At 41.3% G+C, this 19107-nt stretch overlaps 1 protein-coding gene across 1 annotated transcript in view; it reads left to right on the forward strand.

Moving 5' to 3' along the window:
• The first annotated feature begins 5786 nt into the window (after nt 1–5786).
• opcml (opioid binding protein/cell adhesion molecule-like) overlaps nt 5787–19107 on the forward strand; it is a 274800-nt gene continuing 261479 nt past the window's right edge. The window contains exon 1 of the mRNA XM_068600340.1: nt 5787–6112. Coding sequence (XP_068456441.1) covers nt 6052–6112 — 61 coding nt within the window. The 5' untranslated portion in view covers nt 5787–6051. The remainder of the gene's footprint in view (nt 6113–19107) is intronic.

The raw sequence follows: 19107 nt of genomic DNA on the forward strand, positions 1-19107 counted from the left end.
CACTTGACGCCATTTTAATAACAGCAATGACTTACTATATATATATATATATATATATATATATATATATATATATATATATATATATATATATATACTTTTATCTCATCGTCCCCCTGTCTCCTTATGTTTCATGCCACTCACGGCTGTCAGATAAAACCGCACATGGTTTCACAGTTGTCTGCAATGTTTCTGCTTCTCACACAAAATGAAACACTTGTTCCAACTCACAGAATATCTGCAGTTAGCATGCCAGCCAAATAAATGAGTTCTCCGGAGGCGTGCGACTGCTCGGGGGGGTCATGGTTTAGAGCTGTTGGCAGCATTAGAAAAGCATAAATATATACATGTTGCAGATCAGTTGGAAGCAATTTCTTTGCCAACACTGGGTCTATCTTTACTTTATCTTTATTGGCGATAAGAAGTCATTCAATGAAAATGTAAATGCATTTATCCGTGCTAGGCCTACTGTACATTTTGAGTTAATGGATAAAAGCCATGGATAAAGACAGTGAGGTATTTCAATTGGATGTCATTGGAGACGAGAGAGGGTGTGATCAAGGGTTGTCGTGGTGAAGAGGCGGCAGCAGCAGCTGTGGAGGTTGTGAAGTACACGCTTCCGTTTCCCCTTCAATGCATTTGACTCTGCATGACTCCCTGCTGTATCACCGTGATCTGCCTCCATATCCACTCAGTCTGACATGACTCTGTGACACTCAAAGTCTTTGTGCGGAGGAGGTCATTTTTTATTTTTGCTCTGATTCCTCAGATGCTTGAGAAATATAAAAGCCAAAGCCAAAACCTGCAAAATATATCGCGTCAATCGGGCTCAACATGGTCTCTATGAACTTCTGTATTGACATGATGGTTATTGATAATACTATCAAGAACCTGAGGTCTTGACATGTTGTTGTTTGAGACATCAGATCAGTGTGTTGTTAATTCATTCATTTTTTTTTGCCGTGCATAACAATCAACCTGCTTTGAACGATTTATAGTCCCAGCCGTGTTATTTGCGCAGTGATCAGTGAGCTCTGAGTGCTCATTGACTCACTCTACGTCTGTTCTTGTCTCTATACAGGAAGGTTTGAGAGGGTAAACAATTGAACTAATAGATATGTCAATGAAACTTCCCCAGTGGATTATTGACACAATATTTTTTTTAATATGGAAAGTTTTCAGAAATGTTGCACAAAAAAGGTATTGTTTTAAGATGGATGAATCAAACTAGAGTGTTTGGTGTTTTGTAAGAGTTTCTGAAGTGGAATTTTCCTTATAAGGGTGTTTTTGTAAAATTCTATAGAATTAGTATCTGTGAAATCACCTGAGTTTTGTTTACTGCTAATAATTTTGAGCTATAATAACCCGGTGGGGAAGATGCTGTGCTCCTACATATTAATATTTACAGCGCAGACCGACCCGCCACAGTCTTCTTCACATTAATGCCTGACATTACCCACTCATATCGACGTTATCTCTTCCAACCTTCCTGTGCACTCACAGCATTCAGACAGGTGAGCGTCTTCACTGGGAGATCCACATAGATTTCCACTTGGTTTCCACTTGGTTTTACAGCTGTCCTAGAACTTGACATACACAGAGGCGCTTATGTTACGGCGGCTGCCGCTGCAACGTAGAGGCAGGTGTTCTTTTTTACACATTGATCCCTTCAAAGTACGTTCTTGCTTTGTATTTTTTTTGGAATCTTTGTTTTGTTCTCATGCAGATGAACATCCAAATGAAGTGTCAAGTGAAAACAATACATTCTCAATCGTGAATGAGTTTGATGTGTAGAAGTTAACTCCAGAAAGGCCGCGAGATTCTGGACTAATTTAAAGAGTCTGTTGAAATTTTTTTTTCTCAAATGCAACCTTCTTATTATTCTTCCATCTTGAAAAAAATCATAGATTTATGACATCACAAGGCTTTCTAATCACAGTTTTTACGTTGACTATGTGCTGAATAAGGAGTATAGAGATGAATAATGTTGAAGAGTAAAGGGCGGATTTCAACTAAAAAAAGGAAACATACTGTAGCATACTGCAAAATTTGACAGTAGCAAATTTTTTATTCCTCCAAGGCGTCAACTTTTGCGAAATTTAACTGTTTTCAACTGTTACGAACACCAATATATTACTGTTCGGAAATTGAAAAAAAAATATTTTTACAGCAATTTGTTCCAGTGTACCTTCAGATAACTTCAAAGCCAGATGGCCAGAGCCAGTGTCCTTACTTACTCCTTACAGCGTCGTCCTTGGTATCAATTAGTAGCTGAAATAGCACTGAGGTCAAAAATGGAATAATTAAAACAAATATATTAATTCAGTAAGACACGCTTAAATGAAATAGTTTTTTCAAGGGTCTGCCATGGGAAAAAAACAGCATTTGAGGATTGCCAAACCTCACTGTGGTTTGATGAAATTGAAGTATACCAATAATGAAAGTGCATAGAGTACGCTCTGCTGCTGAGCTTAAGGTGCAGGTTCCCACGCTGCTCCATGAGGTCTTGAGGGGAAGCCAATAAAATAGAACATAGCTTAATGTTCTTTTCTATATATACTTTATATATATATATATTAAGCAGATAGCCACATGCTTCATTTAATACACATGGAATAACTGTTTCTCTTACTGTCGAGGAACTTCACCAGAGATTTCACACAATCCCCTAATGAATCAACTCCACCCAGTAGAAGTCGCCAGTGAAGCAACACAAGCGTGACCCTTGACTGGCTTCCACTGCCAACTGGTCCAGTGCTGTTTACTGAAGCACCTGCCCCAGCTGGGACCGCCACTATCAAGGATTAATACTCTGGCTCAGCGGTGGTGGGTGAGTGCTTTTTCTCCTGTGCCACACCGATGCCCATCCACCAGGTCCTGCATGAGAGTCCTTTAATGATAGCCTGTCCAGTTCTAGTACATTTACTGTTCTACAAAGTCCAGCACTCCAAAGAGGTTTGAAATATGTTGCAGTGCTTTTCAATCTGATTTTTTCCGCTTATTAAGGAACTCACTTTAACAGCAAGAGCCTTTAATAAATGTGATGGAAATGTAGTGAAGAAAAATCCAAATGTTCCACTATAACCTAAAAGGTAAATCTTATACAATAAATCTTACAAATCCTGCAGTGCAATCGAGGACTGTCTCCTACACTGCGTGGGAGATGTTTAGCATTGAAAAAGCTAAGGAAGCGGCTGTGCTCTGAGATGAGGGATTAAAGATGTGCATTTGCCAACCAACCACTTCTCATTATTTAAGCCTTTTCTCCAAACATACTGTAAGACAGCACATCTGATCCACAGAAGACTCACCTCTGAGTTGTTTTTATCTAGTGCATCTTTTGTTGCAATGTCTTCTTCAGGGTCATTTAACCTCAGGCAAGACCCACAAGGGCTCCTTGCGTAGTCCCGTCAGCCCTCTTGCGTGCGTCGCTCAAAATGTCTGACTATCCGACAAAGCTACGCAAGCCGTTCGCAGCCCGCGAGACTGTGATTGGTCCGCTAACCACGTCCTTTCTGAGTCTCGCTTTTCCGGTTTCATAGCATAATACCGCTATTTTTAAAAGCCATAGCAGACACACGAACAATGGATCCCGTTGAAGAACGTTTGGCTGAAGAGGTCCTGCAAATATGAGCATTTATATAACCCGTCTGACGGAGTATGAGGACACGCAGATGGCGGTAAATTCCTGGAAGGAGATATCGGTGAACGTCGGTGTGCAGGTCGACTCTAAACGGTCGTTGCGCCGCCTACTGTTCTGGCGTATGGAAAAGGCACGAGAACCATAAACCAAAACGAGGCCGTCGATGCAACTGCGTGGCCAGCAGCAGTTGTCGTTGCAAGAGTGTATATCGCTCTTAAGTCCTGTTACTGTTTATACCCGGCATGAACAGGCTTCTGAGACAACAGCACTAAATACAACTGTAAACCAGAGTGAGCCCATCATTCAAGTAGTTTAACAATGTGGCCAGGGACGCATTGGACCACATGACTTTAGTATGCGTCCCGACAAGGTCGTAACAGGGAAATGGGTCATGAGAGCCGCAGCTCTCCTTTTGCTCCGATTCCTTTCTCACCTCCGGTGGACTCTCACATCACGTAAGCTTTTGTAGCCGAGAGTTATGCGTTGAGCCCATACTTATGAATGTAACTCTTTATTGCTGCGGCTTTGTCAACGGCAAATTACAACTTCACACTTTCCATTTTTCAGAACAAAAGCCTCAGAAATGTTTTCGTTTCGTCCCTGCTTAGCAGAGGGAAATTAAATTCACCGACAGTATTTCCCTAGGAGGCAACAAAAAGAATACAGCAACTTTTTCCACATCGTGTCAAAATAAAGATATATAATGTGTGTCCAACATGTTGATGCCAGGTCTGACCAGGTCCAATAGACGCGTTTGAGGTCGGCGCGAACAGCGAGATTGGACGAACAGAGCGTTGGACGCGGGGCGAATTTGTGCAAGTTGAAATTTCCGTCGCCACGGCCGTCCTGCCGTTGTTGAATCAAACTGCTGCCGGTCCCCCTGAAGTAGCGCCGGTAGCGTCCGTCACTCAGACGCTGTTGTGGGACTACGGAAAATATTATGAACCCAGACACCATGGAGTTTAATGTTCTTACGTATGTGAAATTTATAGTATAAAGCAAAACTACTGGTTATTTCCGTGGTGGATGGCGTAAACGGTAAAGTAACGATAAGTCAGACACAGTTCCTGGAGGAGTCGGTGAAATTCACCGAGCTGTGTGCGGCTACGGGTGGTGTTCTTAACCCAAACGGGAGGGCGTTTGATGTTCAGACGTTTTTGTGACTTCCACAACAAGTATAAAGCAGAACTAGTGGTCATTTCTTTCATAGTCTATAGCGGAAAAGATTGCGCTTTTTAGAGTGATAAACCATGACAATAAGCCACGCGCCACGTTCAGTGTGAACACTCTTTTATTGTCAAGCAAGTAAACTGACACGGTAAACGTTCGGTGTAAACACAGCATAACTTTATGGGGAACATCTCCCAAGCAGTGATCGAGATGGTCTGTAAACTCATCAACACGGAGCAGAAAGCGGAACACTTGTTTCTTATGCGTTCTTTTAATAAACCATCATTTTGCATCATTTCGAACCAGCCTGTACAGTATGAGTACATTTTAGCACAAACATATATAACACTTCTGTGGCAGTGAATTTCTCCCAGCTTTTAGAATGAATCACAACTCAAATCCATTGACTTCACTGGAAATAGCAGCAGTGAGAATTTGAGAGCGAGTCTCATCACACATTGAGTGTCACCTCATTATGTTTCTTTCTGTCCAGCGGTGTCTCTAGTCCCCAAAAAGGAACACATCCATGTGCTGTAGTGCACTTCCAGCTGTCATAACGCTGCATCAAAATTCCTCATTAAAGCACAATCGGGACATGTCAGACGACACCGAGAAATCACATCAAGGGATGATTTTTCTGAAAATTGCCCCAATCCCAGATCACCCTCTGCATTAATTAGGAGGCTTCTATTTATTTAGTCTTTATTGGAGAGCAATCCCGCATCATCTTTGTTAATCCTGCTCTAGTTCTGTCAGGGGGCAGAGAAAGGGAAGCAGGGTTGTGGATTCAGAGCAGCCCCCCCCCCCCCCAAAAAAAAACACACAAAAAAACAGAGCTAGGACTGTTCAGGGGTGATCGACGGAAGCTTCAGCCAATGCCGGCTGAGCAGAGCTGCCCTCCCCCCCTCCACCCCCCCCCCAACCTTGCAGAGTGCTGGTCCCTCTGTGTGCTGTAGTACGTGGAAGAGAGGGAGCTTGAATACTGCGTGAGGAGTCAGCCTCTGTGTGTGCGTGCTGCCTGCTATTACTTGCGCTGGATTTAAAGCATCTTCACTTCAACGCTGCAAGTGGTGGATGAATCCAAACTGACATCCAGGAAAAAGGCAGAGAGAGAGAGAGAGAGAGAGAAGGGGAGAGAGAAAAACAACAAAGTGGACAGCTCACTGTTGTAGGAAGATACAAAAAAAGACAGTGTATAAAACAGTCGAGCAGCTCCGAATCAGCTCTGTTTAGGAAGCATGTATAACTCGGTATGTTTCATCATCCTGTCATGGGTGTTTGCTGCGCTTGTGTTCCCAGGTAAGACTTCTTCTTTTCCCCGGTCTCTGTTCTTCGTGAGTCTGTGTTTACGTTCCTCTGTGTTGTCTGTGGCTCCTCGGCTCCTGTTAGCACAGAGTGGTGCACTGTGGAGAGGTACACTCTCTGTCTTTCTTCATCCGTCAGTGTGGCTCTGAGAGGCTGTTGGGACATCTGAAAGAGAAGTTGTGTTTTAAGTTCATGGAGAGGCTTCTTTGTGCTGGTTTAGTCCTACCGAGGGTATTCCGACACGCAGGAAAAAAGTTCCCTTCACCTCACACACTTGTCAAAGTGTCAGTCTTTAGAAATATTACCGTGAATTAAGTGGATTAAAAATGCATGAACAGCGAAAGCATCTTCAGTGTTTTTCTAAATCTCAGTATTGTCAATACAACCAATATGTCTGAGGCATTAATGTAAAATCTTTTTTTACTAGCTGACACCTGGAAAAAAAAAAAAGAATATTGATCCCAACAGTGAAGCAGATATCGATAAAGATGAAGACGCATGGCCGTTATGAAGTAGTTTCAGCGACCGAGATGTGTTGATCAGTGGAGCGTTTGGAGTGCTGTTTTAGCATTGTGTATCAACCCGTGTGTGTGCAGCCTGCGCTGCCCTTTAACCTCTAGGCTGCTCGTCCTCACACAGAGAGGAAGACGCTCCGGACAGGGAAAACATCAGAGCCCGATTCCTGAGATCAGTTCATACGAGACCGACATCTGAAAATGAAAATATGTGCCCGGAGCACCTGAAGTGAGAGAAATAAGATTTCTCCCCTCACAGGGATTACGTGAAGGAGATTATGTGAAGGAATCTGACGGGAGGGTGTGAGGCATTTACCTGTACCTTGTGTTCCAAGAGCTGCAAACCATTCTGTGAGGGACCTGTAAGCCTCTCTTTAACCTTTCAAGCTGAAATGCACGTCATGTGATCACTTAGTGTTTAAAGATGGCACCTTCAATTAGCCATCTTCATGTAATTCAGTTTGCATTGGAGAAAGTCGGCCACAGTTGTAGAGAATTTACTTATATCACAAAACAACTGCGTTTCACAGGTTAAGAGCGTTCCTCATTGGCGACGTGGCGCACGTGGCCGTCTTGAATCACACAAATGGCTGAGCCGTCTCGCATTAAGCTGGATGGAGGAGGACAGACCGACTCTGGTGCCTCGTAGTTGTTGCGGAGCTGATGAATTTGTCAGATTGCCTTCAGGGGACCTACTTTCTCTCAAAGCCAGACACCAGAGTCTCAGACATGTGATGTCGTCAGGTGTAAAGTTTGGAGCTTCTTCATAGAGGGAGACTGATTTTGTGGACACACCGAATGTTTTTTTAATTTTATTTTCTTGTTTATACCCAAATGTGCTGGATATAATTCTCCTCAGTTGTGAAACAGAACATGTACCGGCACGTTCCCCTGAGGCTCTCAGAGCCAACTATGAACCACAGTTATACACGCAAATGTGTCCCACTTTATTTCCTGTTGCAGGGAATGAAAACAACAGGAAGTAAACACAGAGCCAAGCTGTTGTCTAGCAGTGAAATTATGTTCAAATGGTCTGAAACTTTCCCGATTCATGGTCTTCGGAGAGGTTCCAGATTTTGTACCCACTGATGTGGATTTGGAATTGGGAGAGAGATGCTCCTGTAATGTCTTTGCACTTGTTAGACCACGCGAATAACAAGCATGGCTTTTGAAAATGGGTGTAGTTCCTCTGTAATCAGCACAGATCAATGGCGTGTCTATCGTTCTGAGACCAGGCCAACAGAAGGGCCTTGTCTCCATCGGGTTGCGGTCATCCCTGAGCCTGCACAGTGTTGGGGTTCTGACTGGGAAACTAAGTAACTTTTCCCCAAACAAAAGTTCGGAATGACCTTCCTTATCACTCCTTGAGGAAAGTAATTAGTAACACTACTCGTCTTGGTTTTGCATTGTAAGCCATAATAATTGCACGAGGCTTTCTGGTTATCTTGTTGCCTTGTTATTAATGCCCGACAACAAACGCACATCACAAAAGCCCACATCATTTAATGTGAAACCCTCATCAAATCCTCAACAGATGGCATGAGCAAAAGTCATTTGGCAGATCATAGGCCCTGCAAGGCAAACCAGAGTTTGGTTTAATTGAACACAAGACTGATTGCAAATGTGCCGTACGTTGGCTGGAACTCAAAGGGAAGCGCTCTGAAACGGAATATGAAGACGAACAGGACAATAAAAAAATTACAATCTGTCCGTTCAGCGGTGAATAAAATGTCTTAATAAAGCATGTTTTGACGTTGGTTCTCCTTGTTGTCTCATGTGTTGCCCAATGTGAACCTCCTACAGTGCAGATTTACCTCAAACAACATGTAAGTGATGTATGTGGAATTTATTAACCGTGATGCAAATACATGTATTCATTATTCAGTGTTCTACGAACATATATATGCTGCAGTTTTAGTTGCTATGGGGACTTTGGTGGTACGGAAGTCATTAACACCAATCAGCTTCAAGATGCCTGTTTGATTCCAACGTGGAGCATCCGCATCTTAGAAAACTGTGTCTGTTGCATGTCCATGTTGTCACCTGAAAGCAAGAAAGAATCACCGGACCAGAGAGTCTGTTTGTGGCGTGATCAACACGCGTTTCCCAGCATCCAAAGTGTTTCACAAAGGTTACAGGAATAGTTTGACATTTTGGGAATTAAGTTCAGTCGTATAAGTTCAGTCGTAAATCCTACAAATGAAAAAAAACAACAACTTTGTATTTCCATGACCTCTAGTACGACAATAATGACGCAGATCCATTTACATTGCAGTCAAAAAAAAGCAAGAAAGATGTTGTGTCATTGATATTTGGTGAGTCGACTGGTCTTTCTCCCGAAACAAATGCACGTACAAGCCCGATGAAGATCTTTTCCACGGCAGGCGGTGATGCTTTAGAAAACTCTACCGCTGTTGTCCACCACCATCTCCACCGCCAGCGACTACTGGCTGGTTAAAAAAAAACAAGTTAAAGTAGGAAAATTATTGTGGCCATGTTTAAAAGAAAGTTACGCGTTGTTCAATAACTGATGCTGCGTACACTTTGTTGTTGTCCGTGTTATTGACGCATTAATTGAACAAGTTGTGTGAAATTCTGGGCACCAAAACATCAGCTTGTTCCATTGTCCAATTGAAACATGACAAATTATAACTGTCATGAAACCACATTTTTAATTAAAAATGTAATGCAAATAAATAATAACAAAATAACTTCATTTAAATGTGTACTGTAATAACTTTTACTTCATTAGCATTTTTAATACAACAGTCTGCCACAGGGTGCAGTTATGGGAAAGTGGCAGAAATATGGTTTTATTATATATGATGTTCATTATTTAGAATGATTGTTTGTCTCTTTAATTTTCGCTTTCCATGAATTGTTTGCCGGAGCACAGATGTTTGGAAAAAGCACAACCTTTACTTTGAAGGGGAGCTGTCTTCTGTTGCCCACTGTTCCAAGTTGTGTAACAGAACAAGCTGATGTCTTGGTGCCCAGAATTGCGCATCACCTGTTCATTAAATGCAAGCATAACACAAGCAAAGCATTAACAGCGTTGAGGCAGCACCAGCTACCACACAGTGAACTCACACGCCGCAGAAGACATTTGCATTAACACAAGTCGACCAATGAGATTAGATAATACCCCCAAACTGCCATTGTTCATATAACGTGCACAGACCATCGCCGCTTGTGTCGTATGTGCTGCTGTGCTCACATTAAATACATTATTTCCACACCGCCAGGGATTCCTCTTAGTTGCGCTGCTCTTCCTTCCTTCTGCCTGATGCACGATGGCAGAAAGTGGTCAGTTAGTGATTCTTTGCAAGAAGGAGAAGCATCATTCTACCAGAAAAACAACTAGTCTATTTCTTCAGAATTGTAGCAGCAGTGCTCTTGTCAGGTAGTTCTTATAGTTTTCTTGTGAAAAGTGGGAAAAATTAGCATATAGTGCACAACAAATATCAGCCTTATCTACCATGTTTTTCCCCCTCTCTCTTTTCTTCCTCCAAGGAAGAGATTTGCTGAGTGTGCATGTTCTTTTTTAGTGCTGCCCTGCTTCACAGTCATACACATTCTGTACATACCTTCCCACCTGGGAGCTGCAGTTTATCTCACCCACTGCCTGAGCAGCTGCTGCTCACCTGCCTTGCTCAAGGGCATCTTGTTGGGAGCTGTTGGGAGCTGTTGATAGCGAGGAGAAATACTTTGAAGTTTTGAAGCGTAATTCATCTAGTCATGAGGTAGTTGTGTGTGTGTGTGTGTGTGTGTTTTCCTCCGACAGGGGATGTATTTGCTGAATGACATGGCTTTTCTGAATCATACACCCTGCTGTTGGTTTTGTTTATCTTGTGTTTATTGGGATTAATTGGACTGTCACTCTGTTTGTAGTTTGGAAATGAAGGCTCAGCTTATACAGGCTCAGTGTCTGCAGAGAGCCTGACCGCGATGAGGTGGGAGTCCAAGGCAGGTTGTGGAAGTTCCACATTATGCATTTGCATCAGCAAAACAAATATTGCAAGTTTAGATGTTCAAATTAAATCCATACATAATTAATCTCTGGAGTGAATTGTTCTTATTAAGTGAGCCTATCCAAATAAAAGCACGAGAACCGTCTCTTTTTCATTAGTCTGAGCAAAGTGTAATTATGAGGATGCTTGATGATTCCTGAGCAGTAGCTCATTAATGTCGGTCCGCTTATTGCGAATTGCTGAGTGTTGTGTCTGTTTTGACACCCTTTGATAGGAATACCTTAAAAGAACTGCACATTTTTAAAGAATGTCACTGCTTTATCAGCAATTTTCTCTTTAATTTGTACCATTAAGGTGCACAATAGCTTTTTGCCTCTCAGCAGCTTTAGCAGTGAAGCTTGAACAAAATGGTTATGAGGAGAATAGGGTATAATTAAAGGCCATAAATACAAACATGTTGAACATTTACACCTACACACTTATCATTGTTGTACATGTTTTATATCACCTTTTAGAGCACCAGAAAGAACATTAGGGGGCTTATTGTTTTCAGTTATTTTCAATGTAACTCAGTGATGCTAACATAATGTTATAATATTGTTGAATAGTTTAGTTTATTTTATTTTCTCGATCCCCATTGGCTGACGCCTCGCGGCCGCTAAACTTCCTGGGTCCTTGTTAAATAGTGGCATCTACGGATTTTTTGATATTCAATGTTTTTGCATTCAGTCTGATGAAGTGACCTCTAAATGAGTGAGGTGCAGAGAAAGTGATGTTGTATGTTGAGTTATGTGGTATAATAACTAGTGCATCAAGCAGGAGAGTCCACACAGTATGGATGGGTCAAACAAACACAGGACTTTCACCCAGAACACTGCTGTTCATGTCCCAGTGAAACCAGCAGTAAACACAGACGCTACGTAACGCTGTTACGAGATGTTATGTTAAAAAGTAGTTAAGTTGGTTTCACTATGTTAGTTTTTTTCATTTTAACACAAATAATGATCTTTTTTCTAACCTTAACCAATTAGTTTTGCTTCCAAAACCAAATGTTTCCTAACATTAACATGCAATCCCAATCCAATGTGTTTTTTTTGGGGGTTTTTTTGTGAACGTTCCAAAGATTTACATATTCATTATTTCTGCCAACGGTAAGCACGCCACATAACCAATTTGTCACGGCAAAAAAATAAAAAAATCAGATTTTGGGCCGAGGCGCGTTCGTTCCTTTTCAAACTCTCCGACGACAGATGGCGCTAAGGAGCGCATCTGTAAACCTGTTCGCTGCATAGACATCCTGTTTACCCCAAAGACTCCCGAAGTCAGCAACAGAAGACACAGCCGCGGGAGAAACTCAGGTGGAGCAGAAAGAGTAAGGTATCAGGGCTCTGAAGTGTCATGCATTGAGCGTGACTGTCACGGTCGTAAGTCATGCCCTCCCGCTACACAGCTGTCCGCCGGCGCGTATCTGTCATTGTCGTCCCCCCCTCTCCCTCCCGTCGACAAAATCTCACTCCAAGGTTTATTAAAAAGTTGGCAGCTCTGTATGATGCTTTAAATTAGTGGGAGTTTCACTTTGTCCCTGTAAGTGACTGAAGGTGAAGAAGGTTTTTGGACACATAGTTGCTTCTCACCTCTCGAGTTGAAGCAAATCTGTATTGAACAGTTTGGGATCAGTGTAGCACTTTACAACAAATTCACAAATACCCCAAACATTTTCTAGTTCACATTGAATTGTCAATTAATCTTAAAAACCTACACACAGAAACACAAAATGAAAAACGGTGCACATGATTCAAGTGGACAGAACTGTGTCCGTAAGCAAAAAGGCACCGTCTCTGGAAATGCGGTCCTACGGGGCTACGACGAGCAACGCGGCTTTGGAGGTGTGGATAGATTGGACCGATCACCTTGCCGACATGTTGGGGTCCAGTTGCCATAAATCCTCGGTTGCCGTGAATACCAGTGCTTATATATCACGGTCATTAATTCCCCCCTCACCAAAAACATGAGCAGCGATCACTGTTGCATGCACAACACTGGTAGTAACATGCTGTGTGATTCAACCTTTCTTTTAGATTTATAACAAAAGACTTGCATCAGTTTTATCTATCAAACAATCTGCTGCCCGGGGCAGACTCTTTTCCTCACTCTTAATTCCTTCTCAATACGTGATGCCTCCCTCCAGGCTGCGCATTTATCAAACTGATAGTGGGTGAAGTTCTGGCCAAAACTCCCTCAACTTTTCTGATCTGCGTGTGACTCGTAAGGTATAGCCTCCTCAGCTTCAGCTGATTGAGCCATTTATCATAATGACACGCCTACTGCCGACTAGGCGACATCACTACTCGGTTCTGCCCATTGATCCCGAAGACTCAAAATGATGGATTGCAATTATATGCGAGTCAAATTGGTTGTGAAAATGAAGCTTTAGTTTATTAGCTGTTGATGATCGGTGTATGCATCCGCTTCTACTTAATATTTATGCCATCAAATGTCACTTATCCTAAAGTGGGATTGTAAATCACGCTAACCGTAGTGCCCTTCATCACACTGAAGAACTCGAGGGAGCTCTGTCTGAAAACAGTTGGAATCGCAGCTGAGTAAAAGTATTTATTTTTCTGCTGTTGTTTTCACTGAAATGTATGAAATGTCAATTTTTATGGCTTCTTATTACTCACAGTTGACACAACTTATGTCTGAAAAGGAGATGGCAAGCGTGACAATTCGTCACCTTGACTCCCTTCCGAGGGATCACATCCGTCATGGATCAACACATTTTGTCAGTATGAGTGAGCCAAGCTCTTCAAACTCCAGACATGTATCAAGCGTGCTAAACTGTTTTAGCTGTTAACCCCAGTGAAAGGCAAAGCTGCCTGCACTCTTTCTTATGCCAGTGTTTGTTCTTGAGACGCAGCGAACCGCACATGCACCTGTTCCAAGATAAATAGATAATTTAATTTAAAAATAGTATGCCCACAAATAGTGCTTCACTATATAAACACAAATAAAATGTGAATTTACACCATAAATCCTAATATATTTCTCGTTTCTGCTCCCAACCTTCAGATATGTCAGGGGTATCGTATTTGTACAGATTGTAAAGCCCTCTGAGGCAAATTAGTAATTTGTGAATCTGGGCTATACAAAATAAACTGAATTGAATAGATAATATGAATCCCTGAAATACAAATCAAAAGAGAGTTTCTCAAAATCTTACTCCAAAACCTGTAACCGAGTCATATAACGCAATTGTCTTGGGATGTGGGGACATTGGGGTATTGTCTTGAACGCTTTACAATAAAACAATCATTATCAGTGAGTCACTACTTACACACAGCCAGGGCATTGTAATAATAGTGAACGCAGGCTAACATTCATTGGAAAAGATACATTTGTGACTTGGTATCAGTGAACAATCCCCAGCGAGCGTTGGTGGCTAAATGAGAGCATCGCAGTCTTTGAATGGAAGTAATAGATGAATAGGCGACGCATGGCACAAGCAAGAACAAGCATTCAAGTGTAAGGAGGCTGCAGGGGCGTAGTGCCAGAATCCAATTGGTTTAGAAGGTATTGGTTCTACAGTGTGGCAGTATTCCTGTTGCATACAAATGTGCTCAGTTTCATCTCGGGCTGTTTTCATACAAAACAAACCTTCATTGACTCATTTATCCATTATGTACTGAAACAAATGGGTCATAGCACAGGGACATCAGTGTGCCAATGGCTCCTTTCTGCTGCAACAAGCTCCATGAATTTGCTGAATTGTACTTGTCATTTGTTAATTTGACTTTAAAGAGGTTTATTATTTATACTTTTAAGTCAACAATAACACTGTATTTCAGTGCTGCAGTGGGATAGTAGTGATGTTATTGTGTTGGTAATGTGAAGGCCTTCTTATTGGGGATGAATACCATCAGGTCCTTATGGGATTTCCCGAATGTTTTTTAGCTGGGTTAAACCCAAATAGTCTGCATTTTGACAACTCAAATTGAGCCTTATTTGTATGCCAATCCCAGAAAAAGAACGGTTTATTGCCATGGACGCTACACATGTGAGGAATTTGGCTTTGTGAAATAATCGCAGTCACAAGTGAAATAATCAAATATTGGCTAATTTGATCTCACATTCTAATCACAACACGTGCAGAAGAATGTGGTTAGCAAACAAATGGTCGTAGCATTCAAGCTACATTGGGTGCCAAATGTCTGATTTGTACATAGCGTTGCTTGGTTTATTCAAATAAAATAAAAAAAAGAAATGTAGTCTATTTTGGTATAAATATCAGCCTGAATAATACAGCAACACTCCATTTAATCAATTAATAAAAAATGAAAATGTAACAAAGTATAACATTATATATTTTCTTTCAATGAACCCAAATCAGTGCTGTTGAAGCAGGCCATGAGATCAAAGTTTCTTCTTGTCTTCTGCTATTGATTTGGTTATGTACTCCATGCTTGTAAATAACATTCATTGCTGTAATGAACTACTTGAAAATGTTTGGCCTTTGGCTACTTCCAATAGTTTGCTCTGATGGAGTACTTGTGCTCACTGATCCAGTCGGTTGCACAGCATTATAAAGAGCCACCGGGACGTCAGTGTATTAAAGTAGAGCTACAGCTGATTAAACCTCTGTAGCTGCACTAGTCAATATGTTCATGAAGAATGGCTCAAATGACATGGTCGTTTATTGTGATGAATCCCCAAAGTATAATCTGCATCTCTGCAGTTTCCATCAGCTCGACAGAGTTCATTAGCCTCTTTTAGCCCACCCCACTTTACTGTTTTGGTTCTCATCAGTTTCCTACTGCAGCAGGCTGCAGTTTTTAGAAAAACAATATATAATATATGACATCTTGATAGATAAGATATCTTAATATCCACTGTTCACGTCCTGTCCAGCAGCACCCCACTGCAGACAGACACAGTTAGCAACTAGCTGCTGGATAGAATAGAGATCAGGTTCTCAGGGGTTGATCTAAGCCTCTTTAAACATGTATGTCTTTCAGACTAAGGCTGCTACTTTCAGACTGCAAATCAGATTTGTTTCTCAAATCCGATCTTCAAGACAGACCAAGCACACTGTTATTTGCAAGTGATCACATAGCTGCATGAAGTACGGGTGCTGGGGGTGTCATAGTACACACTAGACCCATATATTTAAAAAAAAAAAAAAAAACATGTTGAAGCAGTAGCAGCAGAAGAGGAACAATCCAGGAGGATTATGAAGATGTAGATGTGATGTAAGCTTCTAAAATAAATCTAGTCTAAATAAACATAGTCTTGAACAAGGCCTTAGTGCAACAAAAGAAGTGTTAATGTCAGGAGGGCTAACAGTTACAGTTAGAGAGTTACAAAACATAGCCATGACGCCAACTGTTAATGAATTAGAATATATTCTTATAAATGTATTAAGTGTGTGCTATGATGGAGCAATCATATTATATGGAACACAAAGTTAATGCAAATGTGCTCTATACCAATCATATATAAATGTATCACGGGTATGATTGAAGGACCTGAGTGCTGCACATTGTCATAGTCTTTTCAAGAATTTAAGAATTCTTGACGAGCCTTTCAGGTATTTAAAATGATTTTGCGCTCCAAACGTGTTTCTGTCCCCTCAGATCTGTCTTGATTGAATCCACTTACACTTGAACGTAATCGCCTGTGTAGAGAAGAAGATGAGTGAGAAGAAATCTGTAATGGATTGCAATGGCAGTCATCATCATCATCATCATCATCATCATCATTCCAGACGGAAATGTCTTAACAATTATTGGATGGTTTACCATGAAAGTACGTACAGCGCTCATGTTCCCCAGATGATGAATCCTACTGACTTTGGTGATGCCGTGATTTTCCTTCTAATGGCACCATGAGGTTGACATCTCAACAACATCCCCTGGAAAGGTCAGATGACGTTATTATGTATGATTATTAGTTATCAGCTTATGTATTTTTGAAACAATGGGAATTTTTTTTTAAAGATAACAGGCCGTTGGACAATTGGACTAAGCCAGAGAACAGTGAAAGGTGGTGGTTAACACCGCCTTCTAAGTATTTACAGTGTGACTGTGTTAGTGCACGGATGTAAGCAATTAGCCCAAAGCACTGCTGTGCCTTGTACAGCTTCAGAGGGCTGCTAGCATGTCTGTGGATGTCTACTTTTCCTGGACAATTCTGCTGTCTTGAGATAACCAATTCCGGGAGATGTTCCATAAAGGACCTGCGTTCATTTAATTGCATATGATTTATGAATAGGACGGCACACCATTAGCACGCCTCTACAAGATATCTCCTAATCGTGAGGAAATAGTTTCTCAGTCACAATACCAAGGCTTTTAAGTTTATCCCAGCAGCAAATCATGAATGCATCTGTATGTGGCCTCGCAGCCTTGTAAAGACTTAGCTCTCTGAGTCGTAGAACACAAAGTCAACCCCCTGCCATACAACCTCACTAATCAGCCAGGTCCAAAGCCTGGAACTGTATCTAGGCCAGAGAGTATTGGACTTGCCTTCCAACACAGAGCTGCTCACTCATGCTGCATTTTACCAAAGAAACTCTATGCAACCTTCAAAAGAAACTCACTTCAGTTAAGTGCCAGGAGTGTGTTTCTGAATGGAGTCACAGCGAGGTCATGGTACTGTTTACGAAAGTCCTGGAAGCTAGTCCCCTAAACAGCACAAAAGAACAAAACGACTGTAGAACAGTACACTGATAAGGAAAAGCAATCATTATTTTTAATGAATAAGTTATTATTTTATAATGATATTTGATTTGTTTTATGCAAAGGTTGCATTCAGTTGTAAAACTCAGCTTTGTACCATTGGTGTGTGTTTGGAAATGTCGGTGACCGTTGTATGCGCTTCCCTCGGGGTACTTTACGTTGCATTGATGACTCAGGGGACACTCAACTTAAATCTCAAACCTTTTCTAAATATAGACTTTATTTATATCAACATAATCCCATTTCATCTGAAATTCCTGGTTATCATCCGGTCTGCTGGTGGGGTTAAATATTGATCATGAACAATATGATATCAATATTCCCGTTATCGGTCAAAAGGTTGACCGTAGGTTTTTTTCATGGGTGTGGTTTTTTCTGTTCTCATTGCTCAAACATATGAATAGGTATGAATATAACCTTTTTTGGTATTACTTTCCATTAAACATTAATAATGAATAGTAAATGTATAGTTTTCTTAACTTTGGTTAATGGCACATTTATGTCTGTTAACAAACAACAACTGGTTTGTTAAACATATTTGTAATTATTAGAAAGGATGTAATATAGTATTTATATATAATTTTTTCATTAGATGGTGTAATACAACATAATTATTTTTACTAAGAAAATGCGTGTTTCTAGAGTTTCTAGACTTGATTAAGTATTTCATAATTATTACCAAAGAAGAACATCTTTGTAAACCTTCTATAAAAATTGCATAGTACATGGACCACAAATCAATTAACCATTGACAACGTATTAGGTATCTATTAAAATAAAAAATAAGTATTATATTCATCACTTCCACCTATATAATAGCCATCCAAATTATGTGTTTAGGCTGATTACAAAAACATATTTACTATTATCAAACAGTTACAAATAACTGGTCAATCTTTTTGTTACAAATTTCTTTGTTCACAAGAAATTTTGTATCTTTAACAAATAAATATAATAGAATATAAAATGTCATGATGTGTTTAACAATACATAAAACATAAAAAATAATGGCCCGTGTGATCATTAACATGCGCTGTGATTGGTCAGTGGAGCGAGCGTTTCGAACCTAGGATCTCAAACTTTAGGATTTACTGATGACCCATTTCTCACAGACTTTCTCACAGACTTACCTCAGTTTGCCTCAACAGGGTTATGCGCATCTGGTGAGTGAAATGCTGATGTTACCGTTTTTTTTTTTTACATTTGCAGTCATATTTATTCATAAACAAGCCACATCGCTGTTGTTGCTGCTGCAGTGACTGCTGATGCTTCTCCAAGTGCACTGCTGTCGCCGGCGCAGCTGAACTGCAATGTCTTGTCTGTGCACCGTGCCGGGTGTCAGTGCTGTGATTTTGTTGGATTGATTTGTACAACATGCATTGTTGTTGACTTAACAGGGTTGGGCTCTCACCTTGCTGTTGCTGTGCTGGCCCTCTCCAGGTGCATTTCCTCCGCTGCGGTGCGCCGCGATGAGCTGTAGGTCGGCTTTGAATGGCTCAGACTGAAGTTGGCACATCGGCTCCAACCGCGTGTTTCAGAGCGCCCTCACCGCTTCCCGGGGCCGTGGAACCAATTTATTCATAAACATTTACTCAAAATGGCTATAATTTAATGGTTTGATTCTGCAAACTGTGCTTGCGGTGCCTTCTCTCCCCGCCGGAAAGGGACGCGGCCTCCTGCTTACGGCGCGACTCAACCGGGGTGGACGGTCCTCAGTTTGCCTCAACAGCGTTGGGTTGCCAGGGCAGGGGTCGGCCGACATGAAGGGC

This window comes from Clinocottus analis, unplaced genomic scaffold, assembly GCF_023055335.1.
Source record: "Clinocottus analis isolate CAN_PGR_092001 unplaced genomic scaffold, fCliAna1.0.p SCAF_5, whole genome shotgun sequence".
Lineage (NCBI taxonomy): Eukaryota > Metazoa > Chordata > Actinopteri > Perciformes > Cottidae > Clinocottus > Clinocottus analis.